We start from the raw sequence: 21,597 nt of genomic DNA, 5'->3' as shown, positions 1-21,597 counted from the left end.
TTTCCCCTGCTTCTTCCAGCAGAAAGCTCTTATAGGACCTCTGTGACCCACTAACTAATTCATTTCCGCTTTCCAGTTTGTTTACTCACAACTAATTTTACAGCTGCTGTTTTTTCAGCTGTCATTTTCAAAACTAACAACAGAAGTCTGCTGATCCAAGGATGCTCTCTGGAGTAGCATTGAGGCTTAACATTTCAGCAACCATAAAGCACATGAGGAACTGATATGGCTAACAGCAGGTCAAGCCACTTTTGCCTCTCCTAAGTGAATAATCAGATAAAGTTTTATTAGGACTTGACTGGAGACAGTCCCAAGTATGAACTCCTACCTCTGGCTACAAAGCCAAATATTTTAACTGTTTACCACCTTGAAAAAATGAACACCTGTCCTGTATTGCATTCAACCCAGATCTTCATTATTATAGGTTCTCTCCTTTTGCCTTTAAACCTTACTCTATTCTCCATACTGTGCAGTTAAAAATTACTACAAAAAGAATCTATAATCCTGGTACAATATTCCAAAGAAACATGATTATGAAGGCCCTCCAATTATACAAGACTGTTCTGGTATGTTAGCTTGAATCAAATTCCTTTGGACTTTGAGGGTAAGGGAAAGGGCTGTTCTGCTTCTGCTATGGTTTGGAGCTCCAGCTTTCCATCTACTCTGCCTGCTTCTAACACTTCTTTTTGGTGTTTATTTTTTTGGAGGGGTTGTTGAAACTCCTGAACCCTGCCACAAACTCTCCAGGCCACAAGACCTTTTCAGCCCTTCAGCTACAAGTTTGGTAGTGAAAGCTTTCAAAAGAACATGCATTTAAAAAGCTTGAGAAAAACTGTCCCTCAGCTCCAAGACACAAAACCCATACTGATGTGGTAACTCTCAAGTTCACAAGCAACTTGCATTCATCCCTGTTAAGAGGCATTACTGCTGGTCTCAACTCTTGCAAGTAAGTGAGCTCATGCTGTTATTTGTGTTCTCAAATGCACAAGCTGTCCAGCAAAGGAATCTTTTCTTACCAGGAATCTGAAACAAAGAGAGATACAGCTGTTCCATCTCTTCCTCTGAAAGGTAGACTGGGAACGTGGTACAATCCAACAACAGGTGACAAGCTGCAGCAAAAGCTTCCTTGCAGTCACCTCTAAGGGGTCCCAAGACAAGCATCACTTGTTCTAAGTCCCACTCTTCTTCCTTTTCTTTTTTATTACCAGAGTTGCGTTCAGAAGAAAGAAGATGAGAACTTTTGTTCTTGAATGGTGATCCTCGAACTGAGAACAAGTCTGAAAGTATTTGTTTAAACTGAGGTACAGTCATTTGCTTCGCTTCCCACGTACTCTTTTTCTTGTTAGCGCTCTCAGGTAATCTGTAGCCATTTTCTTTTTTCTCTTTTCCCTCCAGATTCATTGCTGAGATGCTTTCATTACTTGCTTCTTGAAACTGCACCCCAAAAATGTATTTACTGGCAAACTTGGCAACCAGCTCTTGGATGCAGTGCAAAGTCTTCTGCATACTCCCCCCTTTTTTCCAGACATCATCTCTCTCAAGGGTCACAGTTGGTACCCCTAAGTGCTGAGAGAGCTCTGGGGAAGAAGTGCTTAGACCAATGCCACTGTCTTCTGATTTCAGGGGAGGGAATGGAGTCTCATCCTCTTCCTGCAGCACAGACTTGGTCTCCAAGGTTACATCCCCACTGTCCTTTTTCACTGGGCTCTAAAAAACGGAAACAGTAACGTGGTTAATGTGGCACTACCTAGATCATTTTGAAGTATGTGGAACTGTGGCAAGCAAATAGAAACAGAGAATAGAAGGGAATAAAAATAAAAGGGAATAAAAAAAAAGAAATAGTAACTGCAATTTCTGGATGCAGATTTCTTTCATAAAATCGCTTACTGATAAGCAGTCCAATTAAATAGCATTTAAAACATAACAATTGTTTATGTAGTCCTCACAATCCTTGACTCATCAAACATCAATAGTTCCATGTCTACAGATACTTGGCAAATGGAAATGTTTCCTTAAACCAATTTACCACCGGAACAGTATTACTTATCTCTGATTATTTCTAGCCAGATGCATTTATTTGTTCTACTGCAAAACTTTGCCAGGCTGTGCCTGTGTGACTGCTTCATGCCATCTATTCCTCGTTTGCTGTCACGGTCACCTGCGCTCAAATAACACCACATTGTGTTAAACCAAAATATCAATTTAAAGCCCTACGGACCCAACCAGCTGTAATGCTGGGCTTGATCTGGCAACTCTTAAGAGCTGCATGACGCCGTGTGCCTTTCCAAACTGTTAAGATCACACTCTTCTCAAGAGGCAGGATTAGAGTCCCAGTTTCAGACAAGACTCCTTCATCCTCACAAATACTTCAAACAAGTCAGAAATGGATGCCCAATATGAATTATAGGACACTGAATAGCTCTTAAAGGGGCAAAAGGAGATAAGTTTTGAAAAAATTTTATTGCTGCATTTATCATTGACATTTAAATTTAGAGAATTAGCATTTAAAAATCAGGTTTGTCACTATTAACTGTAACGTCTGTAAGTACTGGAGAAATACCTACCCCATTTCCACTGCCTGTCTCAACGTCCAAATAGGAAGGGGGCATTTGTACTTTGCTAAGGACCTTAAAACAGGTCCTTAAGGCATGAGTGAGTTCAGGTAAACATAATACTTCCATGTTTTCCAAGAGAGATTGCACCATGTAACTCAGCATCTGGGGAAGATACTGAGTCTGCACCTCAGAGTAGAGTTCCTAAAATAAATAAGAATTATTTAAAACAGTTACCAGATATTATTCAACTATGAAGCAGCACTACTTAATCATTAATAACATTGGTTCATGAATAGTTAAACTAAAAATTTGATTCAGTTCTATTCTTTCTTCTTTTATTCTATATGATAAAAACCAAATCATGCCCCAAACATTTTAGGATAGTCAGTAAGCTACTAAGAGACAGTAAAGTCCCAGCAAATGATTTACCCAAGAACAACAACAACAACAAAAATACACATTTTCATTCCTTTCATAGAATCATCATATTTGAAAATGAAAACAATTTTCATTTTGCTAGGCAATAGCAAAGATAGCCATATAGAAGCATGTGCAACTATACTTTGCAGGACGTCATGAATACACACATGCCTGCTCATTTGCTTACTTCCATTTTATGTAGTCACAATACAAATTATTTGTTTTTAAGTATCTAAAGATGTTTAAGTAGTTAATTGCAAGGTTGCCTTACCAAAGGAATCACGTCAAGAAGAAACACCAACAGCGTACAGAGCTCTGAAATTGTAGGAGGAGTGCTAACATTTTCGAGAGGGTATCTCATCTGTGTGGATTTGTTTCTGGCATGGAGAGAAACTTCATTTCATAAACTCTTCTCATGTCAAAATTCTTGTTACAGTAAAACAGCTTCAGCAAAGTAAGTACAAAATACTGAGCTAGGCCTTCAAAGGCAAAGTAAGATGGGACTCCTAATACAGCAGCATAAAACATTGTGTCAAAACCACCCAAACTGCAGCTTGTATGTGAGATGCTAAAGTGCTTCTAATTTTCAGATCAAATCTCTACAGACTATCTTACTAATTTAAGTATAACTTCAAGTCTTACATTTAAAAGGAAACAAAAAGATACCTTTTTCCTCAAAAACACTTCTTCATCCAATGAAGACAAAGAAAATATCTTCCCTGTCCACCTCCCTCTTAAGCCTTTCCCACCCTTAGCTGCCATTTTTAAACATTTCTTTTGTTATTTTCTTCCAGGTTGTTATTTTTTCACGCAAATGATTACTTGATTGAATTTTTGAATTATTTTAGAATGAGACAGATATTTATGTTGCATGCTAACATATGTTAAGGCCCTACCAAAATTTAAATGTTTTGATAAATTTTTTTATGATCTTATATTGATATCTGTTAAGGAGCACTTTTTGGGGATGGAGAGGGAACACTATTGTTTGATAACAAACACCTGAAACAATCTTCAAAACATTTGGTCATGTAATCCCAAAGGAAATCCGTGCTTAAGGATGTGATCAGTAAATTGACTGTTTTGACAATTTCCGAAGCATTTTTGTTCTCTTTGATTGCACTGTGTAAAAGGAGAAAGAAAATGGAAAAAAAAGAAAAAGAAAAGATGTCAGTGAGGATTTTAAGAGCATGCACGTTATATAGTAACTGATGCATTCTAAAAACTTTTTTTTCTCCTTCCTCTGCAAGCTACAAAAAAATGATCAAGGACTACATCATACTGGAATGGCTAAATTTGGAGTATCTTTTTCCAAGATTAAAGAAATCAAACCTTATTTAATCAACACCACCAACATGCAGTGCACTTCATATTTTTCTGTGCTAATCACAAGAGAAATCATGCGTGTGTGTAAAACACTTGGAAAGTCATAAGAAATTTGGTCTTTTATACAATAATATTAACTTTATTAATATTAACTTATTTAAAGAAAGTTGGCTTAGTATATATGATATGATTTCCGTTCATAATTGCAAACTTGTAGTTGTACCTTGCAAGTATGTTTCCACTTTGATTGTAGCTGAGTTTGAGATCAGAACCAAGAGCATCTTTGCAGTAAGAATAGAAGGCTCTAATAACTTCAAGGAACAGATCCCCAACAACCTGTGGCCCTACAATTGAAGGAAAAAAACATCCTGTAATTGTACCAAAGTGATTGCCAGGCATTTCAGTTAAAAGTTTATTTAAATGTAAATTAGTGATTACTAGACCAAAACAAAACAAACCAAAACATTAACAACAACAAAAAACACGAAGATTTCTGAAGTATGAGGAAAATGTTTATGTGGCTTTTTAAAATGTCAGATTTTTTAAAACATCTCAGTTAAAATGAACTTAACTACTTAGTTTTTTGTTGTTGGCAGGGTTTTTTGTTTCTAAACTTTAGCTAATACCACTCTGTTTCATTTTTAGGTACTTTTGAAGTAACATCTAGGAAGAAATAGTGTTGATGCCGCATTACACTTGAGGCAGTTCAGTAAGACACCTACACTGCAGTCATTGTAAGTGGGCATAATCGCACCATAAACCTGCAATTCACATACCAGGAATAATCACCATGCCTGTTCCTATGAGAAAACGAGCAGATTTCCCAATACACATTTATCATAGTAGCCTTGTTTAAATTTTGAGGAACAATATCTGAAAAATATATGTAATCGAGGAAGTTCAAGTTAGATGTGTACAGTCAGCCACACCTGATTTTCATGGTCAGTAGTTCTTTGTTTTATCTGAAGTTGTGTATAAACAAACATGCACAACACCCCAAAAACTGAATTAAAAAAATATTGAAACCATTCCAGTGAGTGTTTATACAGGAAAAAAAATGTTACATCACTAAGAGTAGCAGAAAGAGTCGAAGACTCTTGTTATATTTTCTATTGCTACCTTTAAAAAATAAAGTTCTATTGCTAAAACCATTTCAAAAGGAACTGAAAGTCATACTGGCTTAAGGTTCAGGAAGTTATCATTTGTGCACTGATCAAAACAGAAAGAATAATGCTGTATAATGTAGTTCAGCAAAATAATCCATATTTGTGGTTCAGTTTAACACTGTCAGCAAAATAAAACATATAGTAGGATAGCATCTGTCATTTACTTTCTAAATTAGCATACAAATTACTCGACTAATCTAACAAGCATAGTCAGTTGTCCCTCCTTCAACATTTTTCTTAGGAAATAAAAATGCTTTCTATAATAGGTTTTAATGACAACTGCTTTTTAAATGTTCTTAAAAAAAATGTAACAGCTGAAGAAGATACTGGCACCACTGTCTTATATACAGACTAACATCTGCTTCTATTAAGGCAGCGTTCATTTGTTAGGTACGTAATACAGAATTATGATTTTCCCTGCCAATGCTTTGGTAACACTTTAATATGAAATGTGCTTAAAAAGTCTTTCCTGACCCATGAAAAAGGGTAATCTTACCAGACACAGAAGCCTGTAAAACCAACCGCCACTCAAGAGTTTAGGCTCAGTACCTGAGCTTTATGCATGATATAGATTACAGGCTTAGTCAGTGGTAACTTCTCTCCCCAGCCAGCATAACACCTACAATACTGAGGATTACAGTCAGGCATTAAGACTCTATTGGCTTCTAAAAACTGTTAACCGCTTGTACCCATCAGATTCACATAATATAATTCCAAAGATGTACCTGTATATGGTTCTTACAGAATTCTATGAAACCCTAAAATCTGTCCAGTCCTTTAATATTTTTTTTTGACACAAAAAAGAGAAGTTGCCCTTTAAAGGGTGGGCTGGCAGGGCCTCACCCTCTGGGAGCTTCTTGTACACAACAGCACGACATGTGACAGGCAGGGAAGAGGAGGAAATGCTTCACAGCTCAGTCATGAAGTCTCAGACCGCACCTCCCACAGCAGACACACCCCCAGCTTTCCACACCCATAACAGGTTATTTCCAGGTGGAGCAGCTGCAGGTAAATGGCACTGCCCATTCTGGCAGCATTAGCACCATCAAGTAGCAGCCTACAGTGTCTGGAAAAACATCATCACCATCACTTGAGTGATGAAAGTCTACAGGAAGGCCCACAAGCACAGCCAAGCACTGGAAACAAGTCCAGGAAAAAACAGTACTGGTAGTTTTCCACGTAGAAGCCTCCTTATAAAACGGGGGAAAAATAAAAGATGCCTGACAGATTAAACTTTAATCTCCATGGAGCAGAATATTGAGGTTAGGGCAGAAGCATTTCTTTTAAACTGGACTCTCGGATCGCAGTTCTGGGCACAGCAGAAAGTTCCCGTTAAGATACATCCAGGCTACACAGTGCAGTGCTCTGCAGAACAGCCAGATACAATCTGAAGGGTGCTTGCTCCAGAGCACTGTCCTGAACCAGTTCTAAGGCAAGGAAGGCAGTCCCCCTGCACAGTAATGTACAACACACGCAGACTCAGAATTCGGAAGAACTCTGCAGGGTGCTGTCTGGAGTCCCACTTCCAAAGCTGATGAACAGCAAGTCATAACAGTTTTTAGCAGTCAGGACAGACGTGACAAGTAACGTTACCTATTTCAGGTTTATCAAGGAGACTGATTAGGATGCGGAAAGGTTTCAAATAGGCTTGATGCTGTTCCTCTGTATCAGACTCTGAGAATTTCTGATGTAAAATTTCAGCCAAACTCTAGGAAAAAGAAAACATCAAAATGTTATATGTGCAAGAGAGATTGCCATTTTATTAAGAGCTGAAGTCTTCCTAAGTTTGATTTTGTACAGTACCAACTACAATCGAATTTCAGTTTTCCATATAGGGTAGACAAATCAATGACATCTTCTAATCATGAACGCTGAAGAGCTGATCTTATTCAGGGAAGCATTTTTAAATAATTCAGGTAGTTCCTCAAAGATGCCACCCTTCAGTTTCATTAGATTCCATTTGTATTTGTAAGGACATATAATATTGGGACAAATAAAGCACAGCAAGCATTCAGAGAAATGAAAATGTAACCATCAAGAGGATGCTATATTTAGAGATAGACAGCTTTGAAGGACAAACCAAGTGGCACAGCTAACAGTTGTAAGCACAGTTTGTGCTGAAATTTAAAAAGATCAGAAAAATATCTGTATAGACTGACCACCCACCTCAACTAAAAGATCTTTAGAGTATTTTCCAAAAAAATAAATAGCATGGTCTTCAGAAGATGTTGAGTCTGGAGCAAAAGTACCTCCTTTAATATCAGAGCCTGCAAGATAAACAGAGCCATCACAGGTACAGAGAAACACTGCATTACAGTGAACTACACACACCACAAACACTACACACACATTGTCTATACAAGTATTGAAACTACACTGTATTTTTTACATTTGTGATTTTAACATTTTGCTTGAAAGCAACTCGTGCTGCCCAAGGACAGCCCTCATAACACAGTTTGAGGCATGCAGATGTGTTATACCGAACCTTGAACTTCAAAACAAAACCAAAGTCAGGTCCAGACACGGGGTCATCAAGGGCAGCCTTCAAGCAACTACACAGCTACAACTCTTGTCCTGTCACTTTTAGTCACCTCTGGCACTTCAAAGAAGGCACATGAGGAGAAGCAATAGCTCTTTCACAACTCCTTCTTTGACAATTAAGTCTGCAAAGGAACCTTTAATAGACTATTATTTCCAGAAAGCACGTTTAAAATAGCACCCTACTCTGCAGAACACTGAACTAGTCCTGGGTGAACTGTGGAAGGGGCCAGAAATAACTCATCAGATACCCGGTGATTCAGGGCAGTGAAATGAATTCAACTCTGAAGAGAAAATCTGTTCAATAAAACCAAGCGTTCATTTGGCAAACAGGTACTTCATAAATGGAAGCTAAACAACATTTTATTTTATCATCGTTCATTAACTGCTGAAATTGCATGTTACATTTTAACCACCCAAACAGTTTTCTTAGGTATTTAGAATACTAAATAGTGAGGTATATTGTGCAGTACCTAGCAACCATGCGTATAATCTTCTGTTGAGTGACATGTCTCTCCTCAGCAATGTCTGCGTAGCTGCTGACAGAATATGGACTAAATCAGACCTGCGCAGTAGAATAGCGCTTTCATCGCAGTCCTAGGATGAAAAAAAAAAGATAGCTTAGCTGTTTATGAATACTGGAACAAGTCAGAGTTGTAACGAGGTGTCGTTGTTGTTGCTGCTTTTTAAATTGGTAATATTAGTGTTTTTGGAAAAAAAATCAACACCACAGTATTTTGTATACTAAAAATTCAGGAAAGGGAATCTGACAGTCATGTGATCATTTTCATATTTATAGCACAGAGCCACAGTTAAGCTAGAAATACTGAAGACTTCATTATGTTATGCTTAAGACTTAAAATTACTTGGTACCTTCAAAATACTGATTATACTACTAGGTAAGTTAGGAAATGATGGGGAACAGCTGATGTTGTAAGCAGTATTTGTTTTTCTAGCCTTTCACAGAATTATCTTGGTTTAGTACAGACAAAATCAAATGCTCTTCATTTTTTCTCTGTGCAGCTTCTCAAGCCTGAATACTTCAAGCATCTTCCAGTTATCACAACATTCACCATCAAAGCACAGCTTCATTTGATGTAAAACTGATGTAAATGATGTAAAACTGAGTTAGCTGTAAGGGGCCTGAGTAACAGAGGTCTCTCTGCTCCTATTAAAATTGACAGAGGAACAAGAAACTGCAAAATCTGTTTACTGGTTTTGAAAGTCAGACAAAATTCAGATGTCTGGTAATAACAGAGGTGGCAGCTGGACTGGTTCCAGAGAAGATACTTTCCTGCACAAAACACTTATGTGACAATAATAAAATAGTCTTCTTACCAAAGCTGTATAAAACGGGAAGAAGAAGAGAATAACTTCCAAAGTGTTTCTTTGCACAAGAACATTTGAATCCAGTACTGATACGCACAAAGACTTTATCTGTAAAAGGAAGGAAAGCACAATGGTATTTTACTTCATGATAATATTTAAACTATAATCACTGCAAATAATCACAAGAACAAAAAGAAAGCAAAAACTTTTTTCTTTTTTTTTTTTTTTCTTTTTTTTTACATGTGAACAATATTGTTTTAAATAAGAGGATAATTACACACTTACTTCCCATCCCCCAAAAAGTGTTTTGTGGAATATTGTCAAAATATTGTTAATAGTTACAAAATACTTGTTTTTTGTAATAATACAGATGTCACAATATGATATCACAAGCTACCAGTCTCACAAAATGCAGATATTAATTACTTAAGGTAGCACTACATTAATTCTATCACTAAAATAAATTACTAGCTATTGAAGTTTTCTATTTTAATGAATAAAAATACACTAAATTTCGTAATTGTCTTCTAGATTGTAAACACTTGAGAAATCCACATTATAAATTGGATATAAGGCATTCCAAATTTTACCTAAGATATAATTCAGAACAAGAAGATGTCACATCTGTCTACTGATTTGAAACAGAGTCAATCTTTTACAGCCTTTTACAGTAATGATTATCAAAAAGTGCAGAAACTTCAGAAGATTTGCATTCTGCAGGGTTAACAAAACCTGTATGGGAGATTCTCTGGTACATTTCAGATACGATGTCTGCATGAAGAAATCGTACCAGGCAATTCTGAAGTGCACACCTTTCAGCCTATTTTTTTTTTTTTCCTCTGACTCTTCAGAGTGTGTCATTCTAATATAACACAGAGAAGGCACAACATGCTAGCATGCTGGCATTGTGGTAGATAAGACTGTTCCATAAGGAGCGTGATGAACTTACTGTGAGCTTATGATCGGTGCCAAGCATGTACTTCTGCTGTTTTCCAGACAGCTCTCTGTTGATATGACTGACAACAAAAAGAGAAGCAGGCAGCCGGATGGACGGGCTGACCAGAACACTGCCCCAGAGTGCTCCATAGAAAACTTCTTTGCCCATTAATAAGGAGAGCTTCACAAGCAAAGCATCTGTTCTGTACAGAAATATATTTGACACAAAGTAACAGATTTGTTAGTACAGTTTTATACCATACAATGGCAATTCTACTCAAAGCTAGTATTCTAGGTCACAACATTTATTTATTTTTGTCCCCTTTGTATTATCAGTATTGCCCTTTTGACATGAAGATGGCCAGCATCTGATTGAACGAAAAAAAAAAATCAAAAATGCTAGCCTCAAAACTTTGTCACTGTGCTACTCACTGAAACAAAGTTTCTCTGCATACTTTGGAAACTTTCACAATGATCATCTGTGAACAGAAATTACCGCAGTAACTCTGATTGCAAAATATTTAACATATGTAATGCTGAACTGGAAATACTGTAAGCTGATGGTAGACTTGGAAAGCCAATTTTATCAGCCTGGAAAGTGGAAGATATCCCATAGATTCATACTTACAAATCAATGGGCTCAACTTTTAAGTCTTGAACGAACAAAAACACGAGCTAAAGTGACACACTGTCACTTATTGCACACAGAACTGGTACACTGAAATTAGCTTAATGGCAATCATGTCAGAGGTCCTATGACTAAAAGGCACATTCTCTGCTTTGGTAACTGTGTCAGCACTCTGGTGTCGAAATCTCACATGAGCAATGTAGAAGTGAAAAGGGAGAAGTCCAGTACAGAAGAGAAGAAAAAAAAAAAAAAGGCATTCCAAACCCCTTTACCCATTTCCTTAAAATGTAGCCTTTGAGCCATTTTTTTCTTTTCCACGCACGTTTAAGCATTAGAAGGAAAGTGTCTAGGCTGAAGCACAACCTCAGCTAGTACTTCTGCCACTTTTAGGCACAGCAGGACATGTATTAGTGTTAGTCCATAATGTCAGTTTCAAAATAAGCTGAAACTCCTTCAAAGGCTCGACATGGACAGAAAATTTAGTTCCAGCAGATTCCCTTTCTTCCCAAGTCCCCAACAACCAGTGCTATTGGAACAAGGAAAACTATCTATCATCACTATGTCTCATAAGCCTGCCTGACAAAAAGCACACACTAAAATTTATCTTTCTACAGCAGATGTATAAGAGGTAGACATGTGTCCACAGATCTGGAGTTGGCAACTGAATGCTATTCACCAAGCTGAGAACACATGCAATCTATTCTTAGCTGCTCCAGTGACTGATACAAGTTGACACCTTAACAATTGTTTTTAAGAGGAGGCATTAGATGTAAAACTGTTTTATCAACCATAACGTATGTAGTTTACCATTCAAAAAGGGCAGAGAGCAGCCAACACATCCAGATTGGAAACACAGAAGGAAGTACACTACAGATGTAATGTTTAGTGACTGTTTAAACAAAGAAACATTTGAATGAAACCTACAGTGGTTGAGATCTTATAAGATCTTACAAACAGTTCCTGTAACTGAAATAAAACCATTACACAAATTGGTGCCCTTCTCAGCATAATTCCTGATCCTGATTTTATCATACCAAATGTCATTGTCATTACTGCCAGCGGCACCTGGGAATGAAAGAGATTCTTTTCTCCTCAATAGATGCTGGAAGGGTTGCCTCTTCCTTATGTTTTCAGAACCTGAGGGCAAGTACCTGGTATAGAAAGACTGAAAAGAAAATACAATTCAGCTGCTCTCTCATGTTACAACATTTAAATAGAATTTCCCACAGAGCAGTGGTTTGGAGAGTCAGGTTAATTATTCAGGACTTTGGAAGAGTTTTTAAAAATGCTTTTTCATTCTCTTCTCTCGACACATCTATTTTTAACCCTCCTTTTCCCCTTCTGTCCTTTCCTCCTCCTGAGATGAAAATAGAAGGGGAAAAGGTTTTCTACTTTAATGCTGTTCATTGCAGCTTTCAAGGACTCCTCATTCTTCGACCCTTAGAAGCCCTTTATCAAACCTCTTTACATAGACAGCCGACAGAAATTTCTTGAGAATTCCCTAAGAAAGCAAAACACTGTGTATTACTTTTAAATTAATGTTAGTTCTCACCTGTCATAAATTTCTGATCCTTCTTCCAGGCCAGGCAGCAATCCAATTACAAAGGCTTGAAGACCAGGCAGAAGGGACTTTTGGAGAGGAAGAAAATATTTCTCATATAAACCAAGAAGAACAGGCCTCACTGACATTGCTGCATTTGCCAGAAGAGGAAACAAACCAGAGCTATTAAGAGAAAAAAAAAAGATAAAGAAATAAATTAATAAAAAAGAATTTAGTCCATTAAAAGAGACTGTGAAATGCATAAGACTTTAAAGAGAAGTTTACCTGTACAAGAATAAGTCCTTGGCAAGCCATTTTGTCCCAATTATTTTAAAGATTATTTCATAGGTTTCTAGTGCCTTTAGATGTACTCCACTAGGTAGTGCTGGATGCAAACACTGAGATAATCTTTTACTGATGATCAGACGCCTTGGCAATAGAGAATACTTCAGGTTACTCTGAAGAGCCTGTGGAAGAAAGGAGATTAGAATGAACTAGGAACTGGAAGACAAACGAGGGGACAGGGACAGTGTTCCCTCATCCTATCTCCAATGGAAGTGGGGAAGTGACAAGAGGAACCTGGCAATAACATAAGAATTAAATAACCATATTTCCTCATAAATTAACATTTCACTTATAGCTGAAATAAACAACCCTCCCACCAATGCAGGCATGATTAGATGGGACAATAGCATCTTTGATGTTTTTTATAATCTTGTGTGGCTGTATTTGGTAAGCTTTAGTAACTATAGCCACTATACGGATGTGTAAGTAAAAGACCTTCAGGATAGGAAATAACTAAGTATTGCAGACAGGCCAGGTCTCTGGAAAAACAAGCTGTATCACTTTTCTTTGGAAAGATTACACTTTTCCTCGAACCATGCATGCATTTCAGCAGGGCAATTAAATATGCTTCTGCGATCAAGAAAGAGATGATTAAATAAAGAGGCTGCAAGTAAATGCCACTTCAGCCTTTGACCACCATCTGCTAATGCAAACAAGTGTTTTACTGCAGGTTGACATTTGGGATGTTTTCAGGATTAGGCAAATTCTTGACTCTCCCAAAGGGTAAGCCACAGTTTTATTCTGTGTAGCTGCTTTAAACTCAATGTTCATCTACCATGCCTGAAAAAAGGTTTTGAAAAAGCATCAGGCAAATAAGCGAAACCATGCTCACTCCATTACAATAAAAAAATAGTCCAGCAATGACGACAGCATTCATTTGAACACTGAATCCTGAATACTCGTATCAGCAGTACGAGACAGAACCCATCTCATTTGATGATGAGATGGCCATGAAAAGTTAGATCCACTACAGTACCATTGCATTTTATCTCCCATTTGCTGCCCTGCCTATGCTGAGAGAGCAGTTGTTAGGGAAGAGTTTCTAGTAAATAAATTTCATTCGAGAAGAAAAAGGCTGTGAGTTTGTAACAACAGTAAAACAGAAAGCAATGTCATACCACTCTGAAATACATATGGTAAAATGCCATTCAGAACCAACTAATTTCCTTTCTTCCCCACAAGGAGATCTGCATTTCAATAGGCATTAAAAGCTAGAATTGAAGAATACAGCAAAATTTCACACATGAAATTAAAACAGGTTGTCTTTGTGGAATTATCTTTGTATTTGAGAGGGGAAAAAAAATCTTTAACATGTTGTCTTGCAGCAACTTCAAAACCAGGTTGAAAGCTGGACTTTGAAACATTCTGTTTATATTGGTTGGTATATATTTGCCCACACCCTCTGTATATATAAAAGATCATTACAAAAAATAAGCTAGCGGTAAATATTTTCTCCATGATCTCAAGATCAAACAAATACCATCTTAATATTCTATCAGGTAAAATGTAATATTATCTAGGTAAAAAACGGCAGATGGACAACTCTCCTATGGGCTTGGGAACTGACATGTACCATTCACATGTTCTTTCGATTCTTGTCAGCTTGATTTTACGGTGTTCAGCTACATATGGGCTGAAGCCCACCCACTTTTTTCTCCTTTTCTCCAACTGCCTTCCACATTAGCAGTTATGACGGCAGAAGTGTTAAATGTCACTGGCACTCCTAGTAAGAGTTGGTTGAGAAGCCTGGACTGCCAGCAAGCACTCCACACACAGTAAGATCATCACTGGGTTTGGTTTTCACAGATCACTGAGAAACCAACAATCCCAGAAAACTAACAAGTGCTTGACCTCCCACTGGCTTTTATAATAAGGACTTTTTCCTGGCTTACTGATCAAAATGAGACATACAAAACAATGACTTGTGTCCACATGCATATCCAGACTGCAACTTTTTCAAGGTTCTTTTTCCTTTATGGCTGACCAGAGAATATATTATGCACACATAAGATTTTCTAATGCATAAGCATGCTTATAGTTTCTTTGAACATGAGATATAAAGGGTAGAAAGAAAGGGCTGTCTACTCTTTATAACAGCGTATGCACATGGCCTAAAGCACTAAACAAACACAGGCACACACACAGGAGTATTTTTATTTCCACATTTACTGCTTTAAGAAAATCTGCACTGCTTTATAGAACCACTAGAGATCAGTTTGATCAATTCATCTAGACATAAAGTAAATAGACAAGCAAATCAAGGAAATATTTTTATTCACATAACTAGAATTCCAGAAAAATCCATTTGTAAGATTATCTTCAACCAGGAGATACTCTTGTTTAAGTCAACATCGGTTGGGAGGGGATAAAGGAGAGCCTGTGATTCCATTTTCCACTGAACCATTTTCCAAATAAGTATATATTAAAAAAACAACAACAACAACAAAAAAAACACTCTTAACAGAGCTCCAGCTTCTGTTAAAATAGCAGTGTGAAGTTCAAAGACTGTAGTGAGGAAACTGTAAACTGGGAGCTGGAGTTATATCAAAATGAAGAAAAAAAAGACATTTTCCCAGTCCTGCAGACTGTGTTTGTGTACTGGGTGTGAAGTTTCATAAAACTATTACAAGGCAAAGCTTCCTTTCTTGAAGATATAAGCCTTGTCTTCAACAGAAGGCAAGTGGTGCTCGTGTTTGTATCTCAGCCAACGGCTGTCATAAAGGCAGGGCAGTCACACTCCTCATATGAAGTAACTGGCATAATTAATGGCTATGCTCAAAGGCTCTGCATTTCAGAAGAATCCTTTTCTTCCCTCCCCTCAAGAACAGGCATATTGTAGCATTAAATGCTGAAATAACACTTGGGTAGCAGCAATGATTTTGGAGTTTCTTCCCCCTTTCCCTCTGATCTGTTTGAATTCGGAATATAGCTACAAGCATTTTGGATATTAAAATAAATAAATAAATAAATAAATAAATAATAATAAAAACAGAACAAAACATTAAAAGCACCTATTTCACAGGCAGGCCTGCATATGTTGAACCACTACCTATTTCTAGGTTAGGAAAATGAAACAAAAAAAATAGACATTTCTTCTATCAGAGAGACTTTGCAGAGCTGTATACGGTTGTATCCTCTTACAGCGTTGGAACAAGCCAGCAAAATCCACTACAGCACAATCCCATTTAGCACTAGGACAATTCTGGATGCAGCAATCTGTGCTGAAGATTTGAAAACTTTAACCACAAAACAGTGTTTTCCAAACACAGAACATATACAAATTTGAAAAAAAATATATATATCTATATCAAAAAATAGTTTGAAGCTGTATCCATGAACGGTAATGAGAAGAGGATATCCCTACTCTTGAAGCATGAAGTAACTTAGGCTGCAGCTTCTAAAGGAGTCGTTTACGTAACTAGATATAGGACTCATCACCATGATGTGGGACAACACATACCATACAAATTTAAAACCAAAAATCACTCTCCTACAAACTCAGAGTGTAGCATAAGTAGGCTGGCAACTTTCACTGATGCTAGCTTTTGTTAAAAGAAGTTTCCCACCTTCATTCATGCTCACACTTGGTACCTGCAATTCTGTTTAAACACTGCAGGGGAGATACACCTGATATAGCCTTAGAAGTCTAGGTCAGCTAAAAAACACAGGCAAAACTGTAGAAACTCACCTCAGGCTCTCTCTAGAGTCAGTGTGGAACACAGGCAGTTTTAGGACAGGACTCATCTGGCCTACTTTAAAGAGCAAGAGGTGAGTCACAACTACCTAAAAACCTTTATTTCTCTCCCTGGCTGACAGTGATTCAAGGTGAAGCTGTCCATAGCAGAGACAGCCCAAGTTAGGTAAGGTTCATCTCTCTCAAGTGACAAAACACAATCTTTTGAGAGATCTACAAACTGACCTGTCTGGCTGATCATTCAGACTGAAGTTGACCAGTTTCTCTTCTGTTTCTGTGGTTCTAAAAGTCACCATGAAACAGAAGTTTGATCAAGAGAAGCAACAGAGAAGCTGTGAAAAAGAACCTTTAGTTAAACCTTAGTAACAGAAAGAAGTACCACGGCTGTCTCTGTTCACCGTAAGTAAGAGCATCAGGAGCTCCAAGATCACTTTTTTAGTCTTGGCCAAAAGCATCTGGATCTGCTCCCTCCGTTCTTTACCCTCATCTTTAAGTAGGAAGAGACCGCATTGATTCCTCCAGCCCTTGCACTGAAAGAGTAATTCTACTGAACTTCTATGGCAGTAAGTGAGGATGTGGGTGTCTGCTTGTGAGACTCAATAGTACAAAGTACCGTTGAAGCCTTCCTATAGGGAAAAAAGCCACAGAAAATATTACAAGAATATAAGCAAAAACACCCACAATTAAATTAAAGTCAGCAAAACAAAGATCCTTGTAAAGCTTATGCTTGTAAAAGCATGAAAAGTCCTTCCAGAGCTCCTCGACTTACTCCTCTTCACTCTCTCTCCCTTTCTTAGCATTTTCATGTTTGCTTAGCACTAGGCATCACGGCACACCAGTTACTGACAGCCAGGCTCACATGCAGTGTTAAAAAATGTTTTTAAAGACTTTTTTTTTTTTTTCAACTAAAATAATGATAGTCTCCTTCCTCCTCCCCACTCTCTCGCTGCTCATTCATCTTTGGGTTATAAGAAACTGAGTGCAGATGAAATTAGGCTCTTTATGTTAGAACCCTGCCACAAACAGAACTCACCAACAATATTTATGTTTTAGAGCACAATAGATCAAGCAATCAGAGAGTTTAAGAGAATAGCCATTGACGCCTTATTTCACAATCTTCCTTCCGGTGGCACATTCCCCTGACTTATCTGTTATCATCCCTATTTTCAGACAACAGGCAGAAGCAGATGAACACTGGGCATGATTTCTCTACCAACTCTTACGCTCCTAAGACGATTAAGTCCACAAAATACCACAGCAGATGGACTGATGTAACAGCTAAAAGCCTTTTGGCTTGGCTTCTGCTGTGCTGCTATGTGTTTTGGCAATTCCGTACCTGCCTAAGAGTTTCAGATCAGTATTAATCAGTTGCAGTGTATTTACCCACGTCATGATAGAAGATCAAAGCCTAATTCTTGACATAGGTATGTAGTCTCTCAATCTACGTCTAATTTTCCCTTTCCAGGGAAGCATTCTGAAGGCCTTTATCTCTCCTTATTGCCCTCAGCAGGAATCAGAGAGAAACAGTGAAGGCAGAAACGTGTTACTCCTGTTACAGCAAATCCAGCTTCTCTCCACAAAGAGGAAAGAACTTGTCTGCCCTTTAAAAAACCTTCAATTAGGACTCTCCTCCCCTTTGAAAACTGTAAAATTAAGGTTTAGCAACAACAGCAAAGTCATGTGGGACATCTATCCTAACAACAGATGTTGCCTTATGAATTCTGCAAGTTGTTTCCTCCCATCCCTGTTTACTTGATGATGCAACTACTCTTGCTCCATGTACACTCACGACAAGCGTTATGTTAAAATAGACCAAATGGGACACAAATAACATACACCTCATTTCTTCGGCAAGAGAAGACACACTTCCTAGGTGTTTTCCTGTACAAGTCTTTTTCTTTCTCCCCATATCCAGACATATTTTCCATGGTCATAAAAATGCACTACCACCAGCAAGTCAGTTATTTCCCCAAACACAAGGATGTGGTCAACTAAGTGTGATCTTTAAATATGAATTTTGACTCATAAGCTATGATAAAATCTTTGAGCTCTTGTCCTACATAAAGCATTACTTAGCTGCTCTAGACCGCTCTAATTTAACCAGCATCCTGAGGATTTTTTTAAGGTAAAATCTAAATTAGACTTAAACTGTATAAAGGGAACAAACACCATTCGAAAGAAACCTCTGCTGGTTTTACCAGAATTTCTCATATTCATATAAAGGATTCTGATTTAGTACCTTCCCTTACCCCTTCCTATATGAAAGAGTATTTATTGACTGATTTTTCAACTTTGCTAAGTTACAGAAAAGTTAATAACAATACAAAGACAATAAATCAATGAGAAAAGATTCCTGTAACAAACACCATACCTTATTGAGTTTGCCGAGGGAAGATATAAGATCTGCCCATTCACTTGATGATTCGAAGTTTCTCAAAGCTTTCTCAATTGCTGAAGAATAATTTCTGTATCTATAATCACCGAGTAACTCCTGCTCTTCTGGATCCATCTTCAGCTCTCATATCAAGGTGAAATTTCCTGGTAAACTAAGATATGTACACAGTTACAGAGAGGAAAAGGAAACTTAAGTACTGTCAAACCTAAAATAATCATAAGATAACAATAGATAAATAGAAACACTGACAGATTGCAACGAACTGGTCATCTGATCAAGTTGCAACATGAAGCCGAAAATCATTTTACAAGCATGACTTCAACTCTCCACTGCCTGTTTTTGTGGTTTTGCAGTCACATTTTTCTATTTATGAAACATATTTTTTTCCTTCCATGCACGTGGATCTGTCACACAATAACAAAGGAAAGGAAAGTATAAAGTCTCATTGTGAACAGGCTGACGAGCGGTTAGGGAGACATACATAGCTTTTGTAACTTATCTGGGCAGTGTTTTGAAAGGTTAACTGTAGCAGTGGCATGTGAAACATTTCCTATCTAAATATGAATTTTCAGGGGAATCCTGATAAAGGGCCTCCTGGCTCTCAGCAGAAGGATCCCCCAGAACTCCGCACCTCTGTTTGTCAGCAGCCGATGTAAAATTCAAGGTGTTGTGCAGAACAGGTAAAATTCAAGGTGTTGTGCAGAACCGTCACGCCATGCGTTCAGGTCTTCCTATCGTTCACCAAAATGTACTCACATGCTTTTAGAGTGAAAAACAAGTTTTACAGGCCAGATTTCTTCATATTCTGTAATACATTTAGGTTAAAAAAATAAATAAAGCAAACAAAACCTGCTTTAGAACAAAAGGAAACGGGCCTGGTTGCATTTTACGTACTATAAATCATATCTGCGCTCCTATGTTAGCTATGACAGCCGTTCTCCTGCCAGATAGTATCACAATAATCTCTTAAATGCCTAGGTTTCAGAATGCCAGGCTTAGGTCCACCCCTGCTATATCACCGCCAGAAAAGTAAATGAAGCCCTATAAAAACATTTTGTTTCTGAAAGATATCTTCGTTCAGTTTCCTACTGCTAGGTCACAAAAATAAGTCTAAGCAATCTACATCCTTAAAAAAAAAAAAAAAAAAAACATAAAAAAGAACAACAGAAAGAGCAACTGTGTATTGTCCTTAAACTGTAATAAACAACAATAACTACACTGATATAACACTTTGGTAGCAAACTCTCAGAAACAGAAAAACGCCAGCTGATGCACCCAAAAACAGAAAATGATTTTAAAGGCAGGTTTTGCCTTTGATAGTGCCCTGATAGTAGGGTTCAGTCATTGCTAATACAACCACTTCAGCCTAAAACCACCTCTATAAAAAAGTATATATATATACACACGTGTATATAGTATTATGGCAAGGCCATGAAGACCGCGTGTTGCTTTTTTTTTTAATTTTCTTTCACAACTGTGGTAGAGATTTTTAAAGCTTCTGTTTCCACCAGGATGTACGCAGTACTTCAGGCAGCAGGGAGATTATGAAAACAAACAAACCCTGTCTCCCTCTGCTCCCCTCAGTACCTCAGCCGCCGGACCGCATTCAGACTGCCTGAAGCCAGCAGGAGCCAGGAGGCACTGCAGAGGCTCTGTGCAAGCCAAGAGTACCCCCACCTTCGTCGGTAACACATCCGTCCACACCACTCCCCATCGTGCAGCCACTTTGCTGACAGAACACCTCCAGTTTCTCCGTTTCTTAATGGTAAATAAAGGCATGGGTCGACTAAGTGGAGAGGAATCAATCCCGTTATCAACAGCACTTAAAGAGGTTCTAAATACGCTGTGGTGGTCGTGTCTTAGGCATTCTCAGACCATTAAAACCTGGTCTGCTCAGTAAAAAGTCTAGATAGAGTCTGAGGGTAAAACAGATGGTACTGCTCAAGAGAGAAAATAAGACTCCAACTGGGGGGGGGGGGGAAAGAGTGTATTTGGACACTTTGCTCCGACAAAGGGGCTGCACGGCGGCAGGGTGCCATCCCCGGCAGCAGCGACGGGCTCCGTGCCTGGACGCACACCGACGCCCAGGCACCTACGCTGCCAGCAAGTTTTGGAAAAGCCGAACGTGTTAACGCCTAACAGATAATGGAAGGTTTATTTGTTAAAGCAGCCGGTCGGTGACAGGTGGCGTCTCCCCAAACCCCGCTGACAAAGCGACACCGCGCGAGGCCGGGCCGACAACAGCCCCCGTCGCGTAATGGCCGCCGCCGCCGCCGGGCGACGCCCCAGGTGCCCCCCGGCCCCCCCCCCCACCCCAAGCCGTTCCCGCCACGCCGCTACCTGGGGTCCCGCGGTCCGGCCGCAGCGCAGTCCTGGCGCGACGTGTCCCGGCCGGCCGGGGGGCGGGGCCACGCAGTCCCTATGGCAACGCGGGGGAACCACCCGGCCCCGCCCGCTTCGGCAGCCTGGGATAGACCATTGAATAGAGCGCGGGGGGGATGTGGTGGTAGATGGGTGTGGGAGGGCTCCGGGTGGCTCTCGCCCAACGGCGACTGCTCTTGTCGTTACTTACCTTTAATCCAGCAGGGAAAGCTGCCTGCTGTATGGGTCGGCAAGCGCTACAACGGGAAATCTTTTCCCCTGTCCCCCCCCTCCCGGTGAGGGGAATGGTACATCCCAGCGGCTCCCCTTTTTGGAGCGCTCCCAAAATGGCGGCTGGTGGCGG

The 21,597-nt window shown here is 38.9% G+C and overlaps 1 protein-coding gene and 1 long non-coding RNA gene across 6 annotated transcripts in view; one reads left to right on the top strand and one right to left on the bottom strand.

The window, feature by feature from the left end:
- DOP1B (DOP1 leucine zipper like protein B) overlaps positions 1-21,349 on the bottom strand; it is a 42,552-nt gene extending 21,203 nt beyond the window's left edge. For 4 of the 5 annotated variants that reach the window (XM_035315736.1, XM_035315738.1, XM_035315740.1 and 1 more), the window contains exons 1-14: positions 21,213-21,349; positions 18,849-19,023; positions 12,724-12,905; positions 12,451-12,621; positions 10,284-10,473; positions 9,344-9,442; positions 8,479-8,602; positions 7,634-7,734; positions 7,061-7,175; positions 4,525-4,645; positions 3,978-4,097; positions 3,247-3,352; positions 2,565-2,756; positions 1,017-1,707 (exon numbers count right to left, since the gene is read on the bottom strand). In XM_035315736.1, the coding sequence (XP_035171627.1) occupies positions 1,017-1,707; positions 2,565-2,756; positions 3,247-3,352; positions 3,978-4,097; positions 4,525-4,645; positions 7,061-7,175; positions 7,634-7,734; positions 8,479-8,602; positions 9,344-9,442; positions 10,284-10,473; positions 12,451-12,621; positions 12,724-12,905; positions 18,849-18,986 (2,350 nt within the window). In that variant the 5' untranslated portion in view covers positions 18,987-19,023; positions 21,213-21,349. Of the gene's footprint in view, positions 1-1,016; positions 1,708-2,564; positions 2,757-3,246; positions 3,353-3,977; positions 4,098-4,524; positions 4,646-7,060; positions 7,176-7,633; positions 7,735-8,478; positions 8,603-9,343; positions 9,443-10,283; positions 10,474-12,450; positions 12,622-12,723; positions 12,906-18,848; positions 19,024-19,121; positions 19,256-21,212 lie in introns of those variants that run through there. The other variant, XM_035315737.1, reaches the window with a different exon arrangement.
- Positions 2,719-21,597, top strand: part of LOC118160766 — a 25,206-nt gene continuing 6,327 nt past the window's right edge. The window contains exons 1-2 of the long non-coding RNA XR_004747665.1: positions 2,719-2,733; positions 6,620-6,628. This is a non-coding gene — a long non-coding RNA (uncharacterized LOC118160766). The remainder of the gene's footprint in view (positions 2,734-6,619; positions 6,629-21,597) is intronic.

This window comes from Oxyura jamaicensis, chromosome 1, assembly GCF_011077185.1.
Source record: "Oxyura jamaicensis isolate SHBP4307 breed ruddy duck chromosome 1, BPBGC_Ojam_1.0, whole genome shotgun sequence".
NCBI classification, from domain to species: domain Eukaryota; kingdom Metazoa; phylum Chordata; class Aves; order Anseriformes; family Anatidae; genus Oxyura; species Oxyura jamaicensis.
Note: the sequence above shows the minus strand (reverse complement) of the source record. Positions and strands in the feature narration are given on the sequence as shown.